The sequence below is a fragment of the Ursus americanus genome, chromosome 26 (genome assembly GCF_024610735.1).
Source record: "Ursus americanus isolate L20-20 chromosome 26, mUrsAme1.1.p, whole genome shotgun sequence".
Taxonomy (NCBI): domain Eukaryota; kingdom Metazoa; phylum Chordata; class Mammalia; order Carnivora; family Ursidae; genus Ursus; species Ursus americanus.
The window spans coordinates 6,001,389-6,022,701 of NC_142152.1; the positions used below are offsets into that span (position 1 = coordinate 6,001,389).

Below are 21,313 nucleotides of genomic sequence, written 5' to 3' on the forward strand. Positions count from 1 at the left end.
GAAATTGAATGAAGCAAGTACTGTGCGGAGTTTTGCAAAGAAGTATCACAGGCTCAGCATTTAAAAAACAAAAAAACCCAACTTATTTACTTAGCAATGAAGAACGGAAGACCTCCTGAGCCAGAGGTTTGGTGACCATCAGTCTCCAGTTCCTTTACCCATCCAACTGGAGTCTTTCTTTTACATAAATGTACAACCAAAAAGTTTGCTTCGTAGTGAGGAGGAGAGATAGGGGTAACACCTCGGGAAAGATTATAGTCACAGGGAAATGGGGGAGTAGATTTTGTTATTATATGTTGGTGACTTTTAGAAAGGCTGTTTCAAAGGTGCTGATACCATTTGGAAGCAGTAACAGATTTTTTTTGCCCAGTAAAATATTAAGAACTTACTTTGCTGAGACTGATGTTTGTCCTTTAATCCCTAAAGGGGCTGATTTTTTTCATGAGCTCATTTTATTACTGCCGGCAGCAATAGCTCTTATTAAGCCCTTGCTGCAGACTCATGACTGGGACGCTGTACGAGAATTTATGGTGTTAATTTTTAGAGCAGCACTATAAAGTAGGTACTGTTATCTTCACAAACCCAGGCATAGAGAGGTTAAGTGGCACAGCTAGTCGGTGGCCAAGCCTGACTGGGACCCCAGAAGTCAGCCTCCCAGCCCACTTGTGTAACCATGCTGCTTGGTTGCCTGCAAGACTACATTACGGGCTGTTCACTACAGCCGTGCGTGAGGCAGCTGAGCGCGAGCTCCAGGGAAATGCAAGGAGTCCTAATTCTTCCAATTTCATGTTTTGGTCCACAAAGGGCTCCATAGTTGTGGGAATTGACTATGACTGCCGCGAGAGGATGGTGTACTGGACAGACGTAGCTGGACGGACAATCAGCCGTGCCAGTCTGGAACCAGGAGCAGAGCCTGAGACAATCGTCAACTCAGGTCAGCGACTTCATCCAGAAGACACTTGGTAGTTCGCTTGACTCTACTAAGTGCAAAAGGGGAGGTTCAGTGCCACACAGGTCACTTCACTGAGTGGTGCTGTGCCGGCCTCTCTGTACACACACATTCAAATGTAAGAAACGAGAAGGTGATTCCTGCGGTGAGCCTCCTGAGGAACAGGGCTCCCCACAGGGCGCGGCCACCGCGGCCACTGCCCGGCCCCCGCACCGTGCACATGCCTGGTGCCATCAGGCCGGAGGGTGTGTTAGAGAACTAGAGGTGGCAGAACAAGTTCCTCTGTTAAACGGGTTCTTGCAACTGAGAGCCTCTCAGGACTTTGTTTTTTAAACTTTTCAAACCTAGTAGATCTCTCTGCTTCAGGTTTTCATACCTGCAAATGCTCCAGTCCTGCCGTTGTTCTATTTCCAGGTCTGATAAGCCCCGAAGGACTTGCCATCGACCACTTCCGTAGAACAATGTACTGGACGGACAGTGGCCTGGACAAGATAGAGAGGGCCAGGCTGGACGGCTCTGAGCGCAAAGCCCTCTTCCACACGGACCTGGTGAATCCTCGAGCCATTGCTGTGGATCCAATCCGAGGGTCAGCTGGGCTTCCCGATTCTCCTGTTACCTGTCGATCCTAATTTGAAGCCCTTGGATTTCAAATGCCGGGTGGGGAGGGTCAGAACAAGAGTGTAAAAGCTCCAACACATGAATTTGACAGTATTTGTATAGGACCTACTAGGTGTAGACACTGTGCTAGGCAGACAAGGTCTATCCCTTCATGGAGCTCACATGCTAGGAGGAAGACGGTAAACTAATTATTAAGACTGTGGTACACTACACAGACCTCAGAGACTATGTGAGAGGGACTGGGGGTGATGCGGATCAGATAATCAGACCAGGCTGCCTAACACTTAACCTGGAATGAGGCCGGTCTCCTTCAGCAATGCATTAGAAAATCCTAGCGTTGAAATCCTAGGTTTATCTTCATTAAATGGTGAAAGTAACCAAAACTCAGAAACACATTTCTTGGACTGCATTTTCACTATATTTAATTTATCCCACAGCAACTTGTACTGGACGGACTGGAATCGAGAAGCTCCTAAAATCGAAACGTCTTCTTTAGAAGGAGAAAATAGAAGAATTCTGGTGAATAAAGATATTGGACTACCTAATGGTTTAACCTTTGACCCCTTCTCCAAACTGCTCTGCTGGGCAGACGCAGGTATTACTGAGGGCAGCGAACACGCCACGCTTCGTTACCATGAGGGCCCGCACTCTACCACGGATTTTACAACAAAACCAGATCTCATCATGTAGAGCTTTTGGCTTAAATTTTTAACAGTACAGCACAAAACCTACTCCTTTAGTTGGTGTATAAACTGTTAACACTTTGTATTGATACTTATAATCCTTCCTGGGGTTTTGGGGGCGGAGGGGTCTGTGAATCAGGTGATAATTTGAGGGCTAGTCTTATGTCCAACTCATTTTTGTAATGCTTGCCCTTCCCCCACACAAGCACTTGGTATACTTTTTAAAGTAAAAAGAAATAAACCCACTGTTGAAACTGACAAACTTAGATCAGTGAACAAGAGGTGTTTTGTTTTTTTGTTTTTGCCAGTATTTATTAGAAGATTTTAAAAAATCTGTTGCTTTACCAGTCAGTAGGCTATTATGCTAAGGACATTCTTTGGAAAGTGATGTGGCAGTTAGGGTTGCTAATACCCAAGTTCTCTCTTTCTGTAGTGTGATTTCTTTATTAGAATAATTAGAAAAGAGGCTCTATGTCTATTTCCATACTAAAGAATACGAAAAGGTCCATTCTTGAAGATTTTATAATCTAATGAAAAGGACTATAATGCAAATGAGTCAGTATTTAACCCGGGTGGTCTAAAACAACAGTTACTTTTTTTTTAAAGTTACATTTTAAAAAACTATTTGAAATTTAAAGCCAGGTTCCGTAAGAAACTTGTTTAGGTATTGCAAAATGTTGAAGACTGCTTCTTTTACACTGAAAAATATAAGCCATGTTACCATTTTAATTACTTTTAATTCCTATCTAGGAAATAACAGGTCTTTAAAAAATATTTAAGGATTTTAGTTAAAAGGCATTATACATTGCTTATGAAGGGCCAGTATTTATCTAGATGTTATGTTTACAACAATTTATGAGGTGACACTTGAAATTAATTAGAAAAGTTTATCTCTAATGTCCTACTTCGGGAGAAGAAATGCAATCCTTTCTTCCAAGAAAGGATCAAGGGTCTAAATTCTAAAAACTAGAATGCTATTATAGTTTCTAATTTGTATCACTGCATTGGGAATAAAATGTCTTATTTCCTATTCTTTGCTTCCTTTCAGAAGGCCTCTACCTGCCACAATTATTTTTGGCAAAGTTGTTTTCTTTTCTCATGGTATGAAAGGATCTCATTTTCCCTTTCTGATGTTTTAAAAGGAACCAAAAAACTGGAGTGTACACTACCTGATGGGACTGGACGGCGCGTCATTCAGAACCACCTCAACTACCCCTTCAGTATTGTTAGCTATGCAGATCACTTCTACCACACAGACTGGAGGAGGTGAGCCTGACACACACTGGCCAAGCCTGAAAAGGCAAACTAGTCTGGAGACATACCACCCTTAGTGACATTTTACCTAATGGCACTGATGACTTTAGTAATTAAGCTCTTCACTGAAGTTTTCATTATCTCTTAATTAGTAGATAACATTGTTCAAGTGTTATTGCTTTTAAAAATCCTACTTAATGGTGTTGCTTAGAAGTGGAAGAGCTGATACTAAACTATCCAAAAAAGGAAGTGCATTAATCTAAATTTGATCTTCAGAGAATAAAAGACTACACTTAAGTGGTACCATGAGCTATATTAGCTGTATGATTTAAATTGGTTTTAAAAAAAAAAATGACATCATGGACATTTTCCTTGTCCACCTGGGAGAAGGAGAAGTACTGTAATTTAGACTAGTTCTCCAAGGAGGAACATTAAAAACGTATCTAGATGTCTAAGCCCCTCTACCCCATCCCTTGCAGTGTTGATTTAATTGGTCTGGCAGGAGGCCCAGGCATCAGTATTTTAACAGATCCTCAAGTAATTTGTTCAGCAAGGGTTGGGAAGCACTGATTTTACCAGTGGTTCTCAAAATTTTAGGATGGCATCAGAATCATTCCAAAGGACTGTTAAAACATATCGCTGGGTCCCATCCCATAATTCCTGATTCAGTAGGTCTGAATTGAGGTCCAAGAATTTACACTTCTAGCAAGTTCCCAGTGATGCTGGTCTGGGGACCACTTTGACAGCCACAGATACAGAAAATCTTCAAATCTAAATGAGTCAAAACACATTTGGTTAAATTTAAAAAAGTCATTCTAGAAGGCTAGCTAGCAGAAATTCTCTATTGAAAGTGACTTTTTTTTCTATCCCAACTTAAATCCCACGAATTTACTCTTCCTTTCTGTTACCAGGGATGGTGTTATATCAGTAAATAGAGACAGCGGCCAGTTTACTGATGAGTATCTCCCAGAGCAACGATCTCATCTCTATGGGATAACTGCAGTCTACCCCTACTGCCCAACAGGTAAATAAAATGCTCAGGCTGCTCCTTTGGACCAGCAGGGAAGGATTACCCTTGGCCCAAATACGGCTGCTACCACAGACATTGCCACCAGTGACAGCCACTTCGAGTGGAAAAGTTAATGGTCAATACACAGGGTAGTAAAGACTATTAACCCCTATGTCTACACAAAAAAGGTCAGCCTATTAGGATATTTCCCCTTTAAAATACTTGCTGTTGCAACTGGGTTATAAAATATTTACCTAGTGTTCCTTCTACCTCCCCTCACAGGAAGAAAGTAAACATGGCATCATAAAGGACTTGGAGTTTACAATCAGAATCTGGACCCTAAAGAACATTTACTGCAAAGGTGAAGAAAGTGAAAAAGGAATTGGTCTTACAAGATGAACACTTTCAGAACAAAAAGACGATGTATCTTGTGAAAAGTTTATACCTCAATCTTTACTACTGTATTTTGAAAAACAAAAGTTACTACAAGTTTAAAAAAGTAACAATTTTAATTATTGCTTATTAAAGCAATTTTTATAAACATTTCTATCATTTAAAAGGTCAAATCATTCAACTAAGAACCAATTAGAGTATGTTAAGACCCTAAATTTAAATTTTTGCTAAGGATTCTTTCTGGCCAAGAAATTAAAGCAAGGTTATCAGTATAAAGACACAATCCCGAAGATCATAAGCCTTGACCTAGAGAAGGCTATGCAGAACTAGCGGGGGAAAAACCAACTTATTTATAGTTTCCCAGCAAAAGTTCTAAGTTTTTTGTGTGTGTTTTTGTTTTTACCTCTGCATCACTGCATTTCTATTTATATTAAAAGGTGCTAGAATGTTTCGATTTGTATCTTCTGATCCTGTTAAGTCTCTCTATAGTTACCCACAGAAGTTACTACATTTATAAATACCAAAGATGTAACAATTCTCAAATTTTCTAGATTACTCCAATAAAATATTTTAAGTTTTCCTATGATCTGAGGATCTGTACTGTCTATATAACAAAGCTGGGGGTTGGCATGTACCTCAACCACGAAAGAGGATGATTAATTATATAGATACACAAACATAACAGTCAAAAAAAAAAATCCACTCTTCTCAACTTTATTAAAGAAAAAGCAATGATGGTAAAACACATGCCACAGGGTACATGGTTACCATGGTACTAAGTAGGTGAGAAGCTGAAATCCTAAAACGTTCATCTTCCAACCTTGCCCAGTCTGTGGTCTGTCTTTGGATCAGCAATAATTGCCTGAACAGCTACTATGGCTTCATTAATTTTTGTCTGTAGCTCTCTGAGCTCTTCTATATGCAGCAATCGCAGAATTTGAGCAGCTTCATTAAGAACTGCATCTATTTTATAAGAAAACTGCATTAATCAGTATTCAAGACCATTTACTTGCCCATTTCTCCCCCAAATATTCACCTAGTCTCTAAAAAGTTTGAATTCAAACAAAATCACTCACCTCCTGTGTCAAAACCAAGAATATGTTTGTCTAAAGCAACAGGCAAGCCCTTTAAAAAAAAAAGACAAAACTTTATAGTTAAGAATCATGTTCTTTTCTCATCTGTAACTGAAAATCAGCTAGCTATTCCGTTGACCCTTTTAGCTGCAGTGGCAAGGGGGGGGGGGTGTCGGGGAATTTTCTCTAGATTTGCCTTTTGATACGTGAAAGAATGGCCTCTGCATGGAGTGGGAAGCTAGTTCCATCACCCATTCGCTCTAAGACTAGGCATATAATTCAGTAGCTCCTTTTACGGCTATGCCGTCACTGCAGCCGAGCAGGGCTGCTGCTATCCTATTCTACCTACAGTAAGCAGCAGAGTACAGGGCAAATGGAATAGGATTACCTTCAGTATTTCTGAGCACATTAATTTGTCTTTATATAAAATCTAAAATTTATATTATTTTTTTCAGTTAGCATGATTACCAGATTACCTATATATAATTTAACTTTCAATAACAGTTCATTTGGAAGTTACTCCGAAATCTAGGAAAATGAACAGACTCTAAACCATTTAGTTAACCCTGTCAGTACCTCTAACAGAGGTATGCCAAAGATGGCGACCATGATGCCAAACTCTATGGAGTTCACAGTGACAAGAACAGGCAGTCTAAACTCTGCTGATCATACTATATAAAATCTCTACTTTCAATGTTACAAAATGCTAAGCTGTTACTACTCAATTCTTGCCTAATAATGCAAATCTAATGAGGCCCCAACTGCTTTAAAATAATACTACATTAAATAAATGAAAAAATATACAGGTATGTAAATTCAGCAAGCAAAACTAACAAGCAGAATTGCACTGAGTGGCTTTCTATGTCAGTCTTCTTTTCATTTTACTTGCCAACAGACCACCAAGGAACAACTAACCCAAAGACCTTGACCAAATGCCCCAAATGCTAGTTACGATTATAAACAAGAACACTTACTGTAAGAACTTCTCCTCTGTATTACTATATAGCATGATACTTTGAGGTGACACTAAAGACTTGGAGCACTGAAAATAAAATTTTACTTTGTAAACAAGAGCAAAAAGATCTGGCTATGCCCTTATTTGCACTGCCTTCAAACCGAAGGCATAGTTTTCCTGAATGAATGAATGAATGATTTTATTATGCCAGAACAATTTACTGTCTGTTCTACAGTGTGGGTGAAAGAAACCGATCTTTAATCCAATTTCCAGTGGCCTGATTCATACATAATTAATAAGCAATAAGAAGAGCATTTAAAACAAACAGTGTCTTTCACGGTGGACTACATTGCCCTGGCATTAATAACCATTTCACACTGCTGGGCCTTGCTAAAGATGGGATCAGAAGACGAAAGACACTGGGGAATTAGGGGAGACAAAAAAAGGACCAGAATCTAGAATGTCCCTTGTGCCCAAGACATTCATTGCAGTATCTATGCACAACAAGAAGCATTATCAGACACCTGCAGCTACTGCTGCTCACCCCTGGAGGACATTCTCTGCACTGTCCACAGTCAGTGAGACTTTAGGGGGCATTTGGATTTCTAGTGCACTTCATCTAAAATATCGCAGAATTCAGGGAAAAATAGTTATGGTGTATAGTTTCCTCAGCCTACAAAGCAGGACTGAAAGATGACAGATGCAGTCACCTGTACCCAGAAACTTATAGTCTAATATAGCCTCTATGCCCCTACCCCTTCACCTGGGCTGGCCAACTAGCTCATGTAGGCCTTCACATACAGACCGTTGTCCCCAACTACTGTAAGAGCACTGGCTCTCCAGTCAGACTGCCTGAGCTCAACCACTTACCAACTAGGTGGCCTTAAGTAAGTTACTTTCTCATAAGTGATGCTAGGAAATGTGAATAGAATGAGAACAGATTTCTCTGAAGAAACAAAAGAGAAGGCACAGGATTTAAGTCAAAAGAAGGAAATTGGTAAGAAAAACAATGCGTGTTCTACTTTCTAGCAATTCGTCAAAATAACCCAATAAATTTTACAAGGTAAATTCTCTTAAACTGGGCACGTGCAGTGGTTTGTGCTGGTAGACTGTGGGCGTGCTATTGATAGCTGCTTTAAGGTATGAAGTGAGATAAGTTTATTTTTCACTCAAAAATGGCTGTAACTTGCTTATGAATCAAATTCAATCCCACTGAAATAAGCTACCCTTTCTCTGGGCAGTTCTAACAAAGAACGGTTATCTTAAGCAGATACATACCAAACTTGAACTCATGACGATACCAGAAGAAACTTTCATTATTAATCGGAAATTTATTTACAGAATAGCGCATACCTCTTTCGTTTGATTTGCTTTAGCAACTGCATCCTGTGTCAGGCGCTCCTGGACCAAAATGCGAATTGCCTGAGAAACACAAAAACAGTTTTTTTTAATTGGCTGTTCATCTTTTCTGGTCTGAGTCTAGAGAATAAGGATACCCAATTTGATAAAGTTAGATTTACCTAGTTCATTAACAAAATTCGCCAATAAATTAAAAACAAAACTGCTGAAAGAATTAAAGTTGTCATTTTAATACTTTATAATGTGGAAAGATGCTCACAATTAAAAGCATTTTTTGGAACAGGTAATTTATATGCATGAAAAAAAATTTTAAACAAAGGATACGTGGTTAAAGAAAAAAAAAAAAGGTCTCCTTCCTACCCCCGCCTCAACCATCCCTCCAGTCACTGGAACCAGATTACTGTGAATCCCTACAAGGATTCTATTACAAGCAAGCTCAAGCATAAGCGCGCACACACACGCAAACTCTTGACACAAAGGGTAGCATATCATACACACTGTCCTTGATTTTTTTCACTTAATTATAGTAAAATGTTTTCAGATCTCTCATACAACACAGTTTTTCTTCATCACCAATGCATTTTATTATGGCAGATACAAGTGCATTCACGCACCAACACACGCTCAAAAAATAAGATCTTTTTAAAAGGAATTTTAGTGAATAACAACAGTAACTCAAGTGCAAAAACTTAAAAAATTAATATAACAAGCCGAATGCTACATTTAAAAAGAACCATTAAACCAGTCTTTAATAGGAGTCACAAATTTATTAATCAGTCCTGTTGCCGAATAGTCAATATATCAATTCTCACACGTGGCAAACCTATCAAGATGTTTTCCACGTTGTCATGGATTGTTTGGTTCTTAAAATAACTCCAAACATGCAACTTACAATTTTATAAAGCTTTTGATTATTGCTGATTTATACTTTTCCCTTTGGGTTTTTAAAGACTAACAAAAGCATCCCAAATATGCTAGTCTATTTGTCTTCTCAGTGCCAAAGCAATTTACATAACTGAGTAAGGAACAAGCCTTTGAAAGAGCTAAATTTCAATAAAAACAACTTTTTGTCTCTTTTTAAGAAGTTCTAATTTATTTATTCATTTAAGTAATATCTACACCCAAAGTGGGGCTCAAACACATGACCCTGAGATCAAGAGTCATGTGCTCTACTGACTAAGCCAGCCACGTGACCCAACTTTTTGTCTCTTGGCATCCAATCTGAGTTGAGAAAATCTGAGTTAACATGCAGATTCAGTATAGAGAATTATAATAATCTAGTTTTTCTCTTTTACTATCATTTAGTACATACAATTCTAAAAAGTAGAGTAAGTTATGGCTAATCTCTCGTAGTCAGAATGGAATTTATTATATCTACTGCAAAGCAGATTAAGGTGATTTACACGTATAAGGTATAGTCAAATGCTCAATTTCTCATAAAATCAGTAATAATTTCTATAATAATATCTAAGTCTGGAATCTTAAGTATTTTAAATACTACTCCCTTCCCCATATCCCAGCCCATTGTACTATCACAATTACGTGACATAATTTTCTGAAGTAAGAGTGTATTTTTCGTCTTAGAAATAAGAGACCTCTTTCAGATCACTGGGTCCCCTGAAGTGCAGGTATGAATTGAGTGGCCTATGTAGGATGGAGCACTAGGAAAACAAAAACATTCAGTCCTCAAAGAAATTTGGAGGCATACATTTTTGACCAAATCCACCATGACTCATTTGGCATTTTCTATTATCTTAGTGAATACAGATCACAAATCTTTAAAAGGACCGATTAAATAGAAGTATGGAGATACAGGAAAAAGAATGGACCACGTGGTCAGAGTGCCTAGATTAAAATCCTGGCTCTCCCATTTTCTGTGTCATCTTGGACATTATCTATTCTCTTTAGGTCTCAATTTCTTCATACTAAAATGAAAGGATATCAGCATCTACCTCCACTACCTCCAGGATTGGGGGGAGGACTGAATGAAATCATCTTTCCCAAAGACTGCGCACAGAAGCAGGCACAAAGTAAACACGCTTGGACATGAATTGTTATGAGATAATCTAAAACAGATGAAATCATGAAATCTGCTTTAAGTCCCCCATCCCTCCACATTTCAGTCATTTAGCCATGTATCTACATATCAAACATAGGTAATTTTTAGAAAATGAGGTTTTTCTTCTACATACAAAATTTGTCAAGAATCAAGAACATGAAACTAACCTTAAGCATTACCAGGTAATCATCATGACGCTGAATCTGAAGAAGGTTAGCCAAAGCCATTACACCAGCCTTAAAATCAGGATTATTTACTATAAAAGATTAAAAGTGGAAACTTATAGCTCTGCAAGCATATAATTACAGACATATATGTAAGCATATAAAGTTACAAAAAACATTTTTAATTTTCCAATAACAAAAATATCTCTTCGTTTTTAAAACTGCTGCTGCTAAGAGCAGTCTAGTAGGGACACTGACGATTAGGTAAACTGATGAGATCAACCGGTTCCCTATTAGATCAGCCACACTGAACAAACCAATGAGTGACTCAGTTAACTCACGTTAGGACTGTGCTGTAACTTTTCCTGCAAGGTACATTTATGTAGCACTTTTAAATCATATTTCTGCCCAAAGCTATTAATTTTAAACTAGACCGCTTCAATGGACAATTTTCCCAAAACCTGTTCTCTAAGCAGCAGCAGTCTGTCCAAGCAGCGTATTAACCTGTAAGGGTAAGCAGTTTATTAATTCCTACAAGTAACTTGTAAATTATAGGTCACAATGAATCTGTCATGAATGAATAATTATTATAATAGAATTAGAATCTTTATACTTAAAAAGAGACTTAAAGGCATCTGGAAGTGAAAATAATGAAAAATTTTTACCATTTGTCTCATGTCATTAGAGTAGAAAAAATATTTTATGCATCCAGGAAGGCAAACAATCACCACCATGATTAAATACAAATCAAAACCCCAAATTAGTATGAAGAGATCAAATAACAGCATTCAGGTATAAGAGCTGGGAGAAAACATATTGTAAATGATAATAAAAAACACCACAGAATTAAACACCGACATAAAGCATTCTTAATTTACTACAACCAAGTAAACCCAGGCTTCCTCATTCTAGGAAATAAAAAACATTGAAGGGACCAGAAATGCTGATCATTTTTATGCACTTAAATACTTACCATCCAAATTGATCAATGGCTCTGCATTTTTAGCTGCATTGTCAGCATTTTTTGTATTATCAGGTACCAAGTCCTTGTATTTTTCAGCTGTAAACGCAGACAAAAATATAATTTGTAGAACTGTACCTTAAGGTAAAATAAACATTGCTTATTTACTGAATTTAACTGAGCCAAACTGATTATAAGCTTACGATAACTCATCCAAAGTTGTTTTATGCTATAAAAAATCCATCAGAAGACAATACGACTGTAGCTTTCTGATTAAGCTAAAATGATTACTGAAATATCTATACAAATCTCTCTTAACATTGCTAAAAGGAAGACATTTCAAACACCATCTAAGTTTGAGGAGAGAGGGTGTGCATTTACAGCTTGCTCAGAAACTTAGCAGGGGTAGAAGAATGGGAGGAAGGTAAGTATAGGTTACATGAGACTAAATACAAACTCACTAAAAAGTTTCTTTCCAAATCTTTTGAACGCCAAATACGGAATCCAAAAACCTTACCTTCCAAAAAAATCAGCACTTCAAACACACCATCATATACAAACCTAAACTAATTCTATGGAGACCTGAAACTCAGAATTCCAAAGGCCGGTTTTATTACTTTTACTTGAGAAATACTTAACAATACTTAAAAGACTTTACAAGTATTTAATAATAATTCACTAAACTTAATGCCCAAAATGCCACCTCTGGTTATAGTGCTTCTGTGATTTATAAATGAAACAAGAGGGAAACTAAAAGCATTAAACTTTAAGTCAGACAGGGGTTAGCTGGAAGGAATTCCCACTGGCCAAAACTGGAACAGCGTAAACATCAAAATATACAACAAAAAACATTATGCTGAGTAAAATAAGAATCCACATATCTACACTAATTTAAATAAACAAACATAAATTGGAGAGATACTGGAGAGAGGGGAAAGCTCCTCTTTACAGTAAAAAGCCAACAAATAAATGTATAACTAATGATGAAATTAGAAAAACCTCTAGCAATCATCATCAGCATAATAATTGACTCAGGCAAGAAGAATCAAGCCGAAGCTAAAGGCAGAGGTAAAGTTTGAGGAGCAAAAGCATACTGACATCATCTCAAAGTATCTCCCCACAAGATACGTATTTATTACAGAGGGGAAAATATTAACTTTACAGTGGAGAAACCTTATTGAAGTGATCAGAACAACATGACCAGTAACACAGCATATCACTAACTTAAAAGAACACATTACTTCTATGTTATTCTTAACAAAAGTACAAACTTTGAATCTATTTATGAAGAAACATCAAACAAACCTAAACCAAGAGACATTCTACAAAATAAATGTCAGCATCAGGAAACACAAATAATGACAAAATATGATTGAGTAAATGTTCCAGATGATAGGAGGCTAAAGAGATAAAATAACTGAATGCAACCCATGGTCCAGGATTGCTTTTGTTTTTTGTTTTTCTAAAGAACATTACTGAGACAACTTGTGAAATGTGAATGATAGCTATACATAACAGTACTGAATCAGTACTATACTGTAATTATGTAAGACAGTGTTTTTTTTTTTTTGGAAATGTGCATTAAAGTATGTAAGGAGAAAAGAATCATTTACAACTTATCAAATGGTTGAGAAAAATTACATTAGTGTATATGTGTACACGGACAATAAGGCAAGTGAGCTAAAACGTTAATAATTGCAAAATATGGAAATGTGAAAATTCTTTGTACTATTCTGCAACTTTTGTAAATCTGAAATTGTCAAAGAAGTTAAAAGAGAAACATTTAAGTCAGATTTTAATCACCTTAACTGAGAAGCTAATAAAAGGATTTAAAAAATGTTAAGGCACAAATAAAAATCCACAACGGTTTCATCAAATAATAAAAAATTTAAATACCTTAAAGGTCAAGAATGCAACGTATTAAGGTAAAACAAAAGAACAACAGCACCTCCTACTGATAAGGGACAGTATTACTACTTTAAACCTTTTCCAAAAAATTACACAAAAACTTGTTTTCTTGTTTAGACTTTTAATACTACTTACTTCTCAACTATAATTCAACTAAGGTTTCAAATAAAATTCAACTACAATTTTTCAATATCAAAAAATTTACCGTATTTCAGAAACAAACTCATTTGTGTTTTGTTTTGTTTTTCTACTAAAAAAGACCATGCCATTACTGATAGGTAAATGTACTTAAGAGCTACAGTAAACTGTAGGGACACACAATCATACAGTATCTACTGTTCTTGGTAGCTAGGTAACCTAAATTGCAGCATCATAAAAACAGGACAAGTAAAACGAAAAAAGGGTAAAACAGAAATAAACTGAGATGTGAAAACAATTTTATTTGGGAATAACTGAAAAACACTTTGGAAAAGCTGGAGAAATTTTTGTTGCAAACCAACTCACAGAGTTTCTGCCGACTCAGACCACAACAGATAAAGATTCTAATAAAGACCCTAAAAATCAACTAATGCTACCAAGGCTTACGATTACATTTATTAAAGGAGGAGAATCACAAGTATTTTCTTTCTAAACTAAAATTGAAAGTAAAGAAAGTCTTAGAGCTTTCCTTAAGATTTCTGCCATAAGGCTTCTGAAATTTAAGTCTGAGGAACCAGCAAAAAAACAGCCGGTTGATGCTCCATATCAGGAGACGTAAACATTCATACACTATATTCATCAAACATTTATTAAAGCTCATAAACACATCTATTGTATCTGAGAACTATGTCAGACACCGTGGCAGTAAAATCATGACTGGTCCCCTGCCTCCCCACCTCCCAGCCCCAAGATGTCCATTATCCCAATTCCTGGAACCTATGATTATGTTACATTACATGGCAGAAGGGACTCTGCAGATGTGATTAAATTAAGGACCTTGAAATGGGGGATTATACTGGATTATCCAGGTGGGCTCAATATAATCATAGCATCCTTATAAGAGGGAGGCATGAAGAACAGAGTCAGAGAAGATGTGACAATGGAAGCAGAGTCACAAGAAAGATTTGAAGATGCTATGCTGTAAATCTGAAGATAAACGAGCCAGAGTCAAGGAATGCAAGCAGCCTCAAGGCGGCGAAAAAGACAAAGAAATGGATCTTCCCATAAAGCCTCCAAAAGGGACCAGCCCTGTGGACAAAATGACTTTAGTCCAGCAGGACAGATGTCAGACTTCCGACCTCCAAAACTGTAAGATAACAAATCGTGTCTTAAGTCACTGAATTCGTGGTAATTTGTTACAGCATCAGTAAGAAACTAACAGAGGTACTACACAGGAAACAAAGCTGAGGGTCAGCTTACAACTTAATGAGGCAAATAAGACACAGAAGTAAAATGGAAAGTGACAAATGACATAAAAAGTATACATGGCATAGAGTGAAAAGCTATGAAAATCGAGAAAAAATATTATTGTTGCTAGGTGGCATTTAAGCTGGATCTTACAAGGATGCACAGGATTTAGATGTGTAGAGACAGACTTACATGGCATAATGGCCAAGGAAAAGTGTAAGCAAAGAAATCTAGGGGAGAAAAAAAGACATAAACAGGAAACAGCACTCTTATAGTCTGGCTGGGATGTCAAGTATGTGAATACTGGTTAGACACTAGTTATCAAAGGCCTTGAATACCAGGCCAAAGGACCTGCAGCTCCTTTTGCAGAAAAAGGGAAAGCAATGGTGTTTCCGAGTATGTAATAGGAGCTTTTCTTTGAAAGCAAAGTGTAGCATTCTAAAACATTTATGTTTCCAAAAGTAAGCCTGGTGGGCCATGAGGATGAAAAGAGAAGATGATGCTAATAGGAGATGAGTTTGAAAGATACTACAATAATCTTAGCAGAAAATGACAAGAGCCTGAACCAGGGTAACAGCTGTGGGAATGAAGATGAAAAGATATTGGAAAAGATGGATGGTGATGGAATGGGAGGAAAAAGAAGACAAAGATCAAAAAGACTTCAAAAGGGGCACTTGGGTGGTTCAGTTGGTTAAGCATCTGACTCTTGGGTTTCAGCTCAGGTCATGATCTCATGGGTCCTGAGATCTGGCCCCACCTCAGGCTCCACACTCAGCAGGGAGTTGGCCTGAGGTTCTTTCCTTCTGTCTCTTTCTCCACCCCAACTTTACATGCACACATGCATGCTCTCTCTAAAATAAATAAACCTTAACAACAACAAAAAAAGGCTTCAAAAGCAGAAGACGAAAAGGACATGACTGCCCCATAAAAGAGAACAAAATAAAACTCAGAGGATGTAGGTAAGATAATTGGATCTTGCATTTAGACATTGGCAGGCCTTTCCAAATGAAATGGTCTAATGAGAGGAAACACAAGTTTACTGGAAATTTTTTTTTTTTTTTTACTACAGGTACTAATATGCAAAAGTGTCCAATAATGTAAGTATCTATAATAAAACATGAAACAAATAATAAACATATTTTGGCCTATAGTACCTATTGGAATTAGATGTATATTTCAGTCTCTTGTGAAATTACCTGCTGCAACCAACACTCTGAAATCCTATCAATTGTAGGACTCTAACAATTTAACTCAGAAGGCTAAGGTGCAAACCGTGAAAGACAGCAAATCTACCAATGTAATGTTACTTTGTGAGAAGACAACTACCAGGAGACACCATTCCCAAATACTAAAAGAAAAATCTAAATACCAACGAAAGACAGTTGCTTTTAATGTTTTATGATAAAAGACCGTAACTTTTGAAAAGAAAATTCTTTCCTAGACAATTTGGGAGTTACAGGGTGGGGGGGGGAGGCTGGTTACAAAAGTAAGCTTTTCAATAGATGCTAAAAAGGGAAATGAGGATGTATAAAACTTATAATGAACCAAAGGTAAAACAATGTAAGACAAAGAAACTCAAACTGTTAAGTTCCCTACATTTTAACACTCCTTTTGCCCACCTTTCCTCTTCCTCTCTTTAAAACACGCATTTCCCACAAAACATACCATTATCTCCATATTCAAGTCTAACAGCTAAACCAAGAAGCCAGTCAATTGCTTCTTGTCGATCTTGAATCTTGAAAGGACAGTTAACATCTTTGAGATACTGTGAAGAAAAAAAATATCTAGTTTCATTATTACTATAATGTTATAGAACGAAAAAAATGGTAGGGCTGAAACAGATCTTGGTTTGGATCTCAAAGAATATAAACAACACTTACACTACTAAACTATTGATGCAATTATATAATCCAAAGGAAGGAAACATTGAAGTGTACCACTTAAAGAAAAAAAGTATTTCCATCATGCTTTTTGAAATTACTTTTGCAGATTCCAGGTAGGGTGCCACTGATCTAAAACAACTTCCTTAATTTACAGATGAGGAAAAAAGGCCTAGATATTAACACTTGCAAACAGTTACACAACTTAGATCTGGGACTTGAACCTAAATGTTCTGATTCTAGGTCTGAAAACACATGGAACAGTTAAAAAAAAAAACAAGCAAAACTTTAAAAAGAAGAATATACAAATAAACCAATTATCATCTAAACCTTAGCTTTCATATTATGGAAATGCCACTGAATAGAGTAAGTCAGGTGAATGTAACCAAGTGTTTTAGATGATTGCCAGAAGCTGTATGTCCAAGTGACCACTGTCCTTCAAATGGGTCTTTTAGGAGCTTAAAATCTCATTCCAGGAATAATGCTATTAGTCAAAACTTCTGCAACTCCCCTTTGGAAATCCCTCTGGGCCTAATTAATAAATCAGTACTTTTTAGCTGTAACTCGTTTTTCTTTTTCTTTTCTTTCTTTTTTTAAGATTTTATTTATTTATTTGACAGAGAGAGAGACAGCCAGAGAAGAGAGGGAACACAAGCAGGGGGACTGGGAGAGGAAGAAGCAGGCTCCCAGCAGAGCAGGGAGCCTGATGCGGGGCTCGATCCCAGAACCCTGGGATCACACCCTGAGCCAAAGGCAGACGCTTAACGACTGAGCCACCCAGGTGCCCCTAGCTATAACTCATTTTCTAACCCCAAATTTTATACCGCTGCTTTAAAGAAAACACCTCATTCACAAGATTTGGTAATGGTGCAAAAAACAAATCCACCTTCAAATTATAAAAAATTACCAATATTAAAGATATTCAAAATATGTCTCATGATCTAAAAGTAATTCCAAAAGTTATGAATATGCTTTAAACAATGACATCATCATTCCAAAGAGACCAGCTTGAAAGATAATGTCCATTTGGATTGTAAGTCCAATATATTTAAGTTATCCTACTTTACTGTCACTTCTAGGTGTTTTTCATTAGAGAATTTTTTTATATTCTTCAAATACCCTTCTGTGAAACTATGTGCTGTCTTGCACACATGAATGGGTCATGAGATGTGATATAAGCAAATATAAAATCCTAACAACATATTTATAAGTCTAAACATACCAAAATTTCAAAAACAAAACCAAAAAACCCCACAAAAAACCCTTTTAAGAGCAAAAGAAAATAATCCAGTAGTAGCAATAATGGTAGTATATGCAGGGGAAGTAATAAAGCATATAGCACTTGCTATGGGCCAGGCATAACTATATATCACTTATTAACAATACACACCACTGCTCTGACATAGGAACCACTGTTATCCCATTTATTGATGAAAACACTGAGACAGAAAGCTTAATACAATTTGCCTGTGGTCATAGAGCTAGTGTGTAACTTACACAATTCCATAATTCATAAACTCTCTGATTCTAAAGAGAAAGTTCCTGATCACTTTGCTATAGCAAATAAAAAATTCAGTTACTTCTTGTATTTTTAAAGGAAAATATCTTACTCTTCAAAGTAATATAGCTGATTAAAATGTTTAATGTAATTAATGATACTGGAAAATGTGATTTTTATTCTAATTTGAAAACACTTGCCTTTTCTGCAAAAATGTTACTACAATTAAACTAAATCAAAGGGAAAATTATTCTAGCCACAAAAATAAGATACATATACAGACCTTTTCAGGATTATTTATATTGTACACAACAATGGACATCTATGTATGTTTAACAGAACCACAAACGAGAAATAATCTTAGTTTTTAAGCACATCAGTGTCTTATTAACAAAGTAAGTATGTTATTGCTACCTTTTGGTTTAAGGAAAAGTCTGATTTTGGCCACCTGTACCATTTACAGAATACAAGTCACCATTTATTTAAGAAACCTCACAGTGTTTCCAGACAAAACTTTCTAACACTGAAAGCTTGTAAAAGATATGATTTACTTTAAAAACAAATATAGGGGCGCCTGGGTGGCACAGCGGTTAAGCGTCTGCCTTCGGCTCAGGGCGTGATCCCGGCGTTATGGGATCGAGCCCCACATCAGGCTCCTCCGCTATGAGCCTGCTTCTTCCTCTCCCATTCCCCCTGCTTGTGTTCCCTCTCTCACTGGCTGTCTCTTATCTCTGTCAAATAAATAAATAAAATCTTTAAAAATAAATAAATAAATAAATAAATAAATAAATACAAATATAATTTAAAAAGTTAAATCCCTGAAATCCAGCTTTTCTAACACTGATCATTACTATTTTTACTTATTTTAAAAGAACAAATTAATTTTAAGCTTAACCGTCATCATATAATTTTTAGAAAAGCTCTCTGTACTACTATTATTTAACTTCCTAATTCATTACCTTTTCAAAGAACTTGGGCCAGTCACTGCTGTGGATGTTTCTTAAATTACCTCTGTCTTCAATCTTGTAGTGTCTGATTTTCTGGTCTTCAAGCCAAACAATAAAGTTTCTAAATTCTGTTTCATCTGCAACAAAAATATCTCATAAATCTCTAGAAGCACTAGATAAAAACACTTCCTTCTTACAAACAAATGGTCTCATGGATTTTTTTTTAAAAATAGTAAATTAACTGAGCTGCTTGAAGCAGGAGTTGAAGTGCAGGTTTTGGATGAACAGATTAACAAGTGTTCTGTTCAAATTCTGGCCTGCGCTCATATTTTAGCTACACTCAGTGGTTGTGCGAACTTGAGCTAATCACCTTAAACTTTTGTGCCTCAGTTTGAGTTACGAAATGAGAATAATAGGAGCTACCTCTTGGGGTTGTTATGAGGATAAAATAAAGATAAAAACAGCGTCTGGCACATAGTTTTGCTATTTAAGTGTTGGTTATTATTCCAGTTCCTTTGAGGGGGAGAATGAGGGAGGGCTGGGCAAAGTTAAACTTATAGCAAAGTAATAGTGAAATACAAGAAACTAAATGACAACACAGAAGAATAGAAGATATCACTGTCATTTACCGTCATAAGGGCATACACCAGAAAAGCTCATTCATTTCATTTAATCCTCCCACACCTGAGGAAGGTAATATCCCCAATTTACACATGAGAAAACTGAAGTCCAAAGATTCAAATCTATATCGAAGCTCTGTTGTCACTGACCCTTTTTTATTAAATAAAGGCAAAGGAGAAAAACAAGGTTCTATACATTGATATGCTTCTATCAACAAAACACCCTTATACTGCTCAGAAATTATTTCCAATGTCAAATTCAGGCTTCCATTAGGAAGTCTTGAGAACTATACAATGGTCTTAGTACCCTGCGTTGTAGGGGATCACTTTCACACTTATTAGTCTACCACAGGCCAGAAACTCTGGAAGACATGAGTAGTGGTGAGAAGCACTGGGTAGCAATATTAACGCATTTTGAAATTTTAATGCTGGGAAATCCCCAATACCTTTTCATTTACAATTCAACCGCCCTGATCACCTGCCATTAACTTTTTTGCACGACTCCACAAGCCTGTTACTGTGTGTGCTTATCCCAACACTGCTGGTCCTGAACTGAACTGTGCACTCTCTTGATCTCAAACTGCTGGGTGGGCTCCGACTGCACGCCCCCCGCCCCGTCACCCCTTAGTTCCTGGCGGACAGTGAACTAGTCTTCAAGTTACTCGGCACCTTCCTCAGATTTCAGCCATGTGCTTAAAGTATCGCCCAATTACCCGGGGAGCCATGGAGTTGAAGAGCTAAGTGAGAAAGTGAATACTCGTGTGCTGAGGGGGTGGGCTGGGGGGTTGGAGTTTAGCAAGTGCACACAGTGGCAATGCCCAGGCAGAAGTGGGTGAGGGGGCTCCGAAGCCAAGCACGGGGGGCGGAAAGCACGTGCTTGGTGGCCGGGAAGAGAGGGGCCAGGGGAGCCCCCGAGGGAAACAAGGCCGCGGAGGGTCCGGGTGGGGAGCCCGGGTGGGGGCGCTGAGGAAGGGGCCGCCGGCGGGGTCACGACGCGCGGCCGGCCACGGGCCGCCGCCTCACCTTTGCAGTTGAAGCCAGCCGGGTTGTGGTAGTCGAGGGCCGTCAGCTTGCGTCGGAACATGGTCCCCGCGTCTCGCTCTGGTCTCCCGGGCTTCGGCCGGGAGAGGACAGGCGAGGAGGAGCGGGCGGCGCAGGCACCGGCGACGCGGCGAAAGGGCGGGCAGGCGCCGGGACGCTCCGAAATGACGGCGGCCCTCGCCAATCGGGGCTTAGGAACGGCGGAGCCGGCCAATGCCCACCAATCGCGGCTCCGGCTGGGGGAGGCGGGGCCACGTCGGGGCACGTCGACGCTCAAATAAACTTTATTGTCAGCTTCCTGGTTGTACAATATGCAGAAAGCGGCTGAGAAGCCAGTGATCTCGTTTTCCAAGCCAGTTTCCTCTTGTTTCCTTGCCTTCTTGAAAGAGCAGGCAGAAAATAGTAAAGGTAGACTTTCTATTAAGCATTCCTCTCATTGGGCCATAGAAGTACTGTTTAGTATTTTCCATGTGTTTGTTCATTCATTATATGCCTCCCATATAATAGGTGCTCTTTTTAAAAAAGATTTAATTTATTTGAGAGAGAGCGCACGCGA

The 21,313-nt window shown here is 37.9% G+C and overlaps 2 protein-coding genes across 4 annotated transcripts in view; one reads left to right on the plus strand and one right to left on the minus strand.

Moving 5' to 3' along the window:
• The window catches only part of NID2 (nidogen 2), a 57,972-nt gene extending 52,480 nt beyond the window's left edge, over window positions 1–5,492 (plus strand). For 2 of the 3 annotated variants that reach the window (XM_045810308.2, XM_045810311.2), the window contains 6 exons: window positions 805–934; window positions 1,364–1,535; window positions 2,005–2,162; window positions 3,393–3,516; window positions 4,416–4,528; window positions 4,796–5,492. In XM_045810308.2, the coding sequence (XP_045666264.2) occupies window positions 805–934; window positions 1,364–1,535; window positions 2,005–2,162; window positions 3,393–3,516; window positions 4,416–4,528; window positions 4,796–4,806 (708 nt within the window). In that variant the 3' untranslated portion in view covers window positions 4,807–5,492. Of the gene's footprint in view, window positions 1–804; window positions 935–1,363; window positions 1,536–2,004; window positions 2,163–3,392; window positions 3,517–4,415; window positions 4,537–4,795 lie in introns of those variants that run through there. The other variant, XM_045810312.2, reaches the window with a different exon arrangement.
• A 112-nt stretch (window positions 5,493–5,604) lies between these two features.
• Window positions 5,605–20,905, minus strand: RTRAF (RNA transcription, translation and transport factor). The gene is made up of 8 exons (XM_045810313.2): window positions 20,740–20,905; window positions 19,109–19,233; window positions 16,437–16,536; window positions 11,490–11,576; window positions 10,520–10,608; window positions 8,288–8,356; window positions 5,983–6,031; window positions 5,605–5,869 (listed from the first exon to the last, which is right to left on the minus strand). The coding sequence occupies exons 1-8, from the start codon at window positions 20,798–20,800 to the stop codon at window positions 5,715–5,717; spliced, it is 735 nt and encodes a 244-aa protein (XP_045666269.1). The 5' UTR covers window positions 20,801–20,905; the 3' UTR covers window positions 5,605–5,714.
• Between the last annotated feature and the right edge of the window lie 408 nt (window positions 20,906–21,313).

Coding starts and splice junctions, on each gene's coding strand:
- RTRAF (XM_045810313.2), bottom strand. CDS start 20,800: ATGTTCCGACGCAAGCTGACGGCCCTCGACTACCACAACCCGGCTGGC. Junction 16,537..19,108: donor GGCCCAAGTTCTTTGAAAAG/GTAATGAATTAG, acceptor TTTTCTTCACAG/TATCTCAAAGATGTTAACTG. Junction 5,870..5,982: donor TCTTGGTTTTGACACAGGAG/GTGAGTGATTTT, acceptor CTTATAAAATAG/ATGCAGTTCTTAATGAAGCT.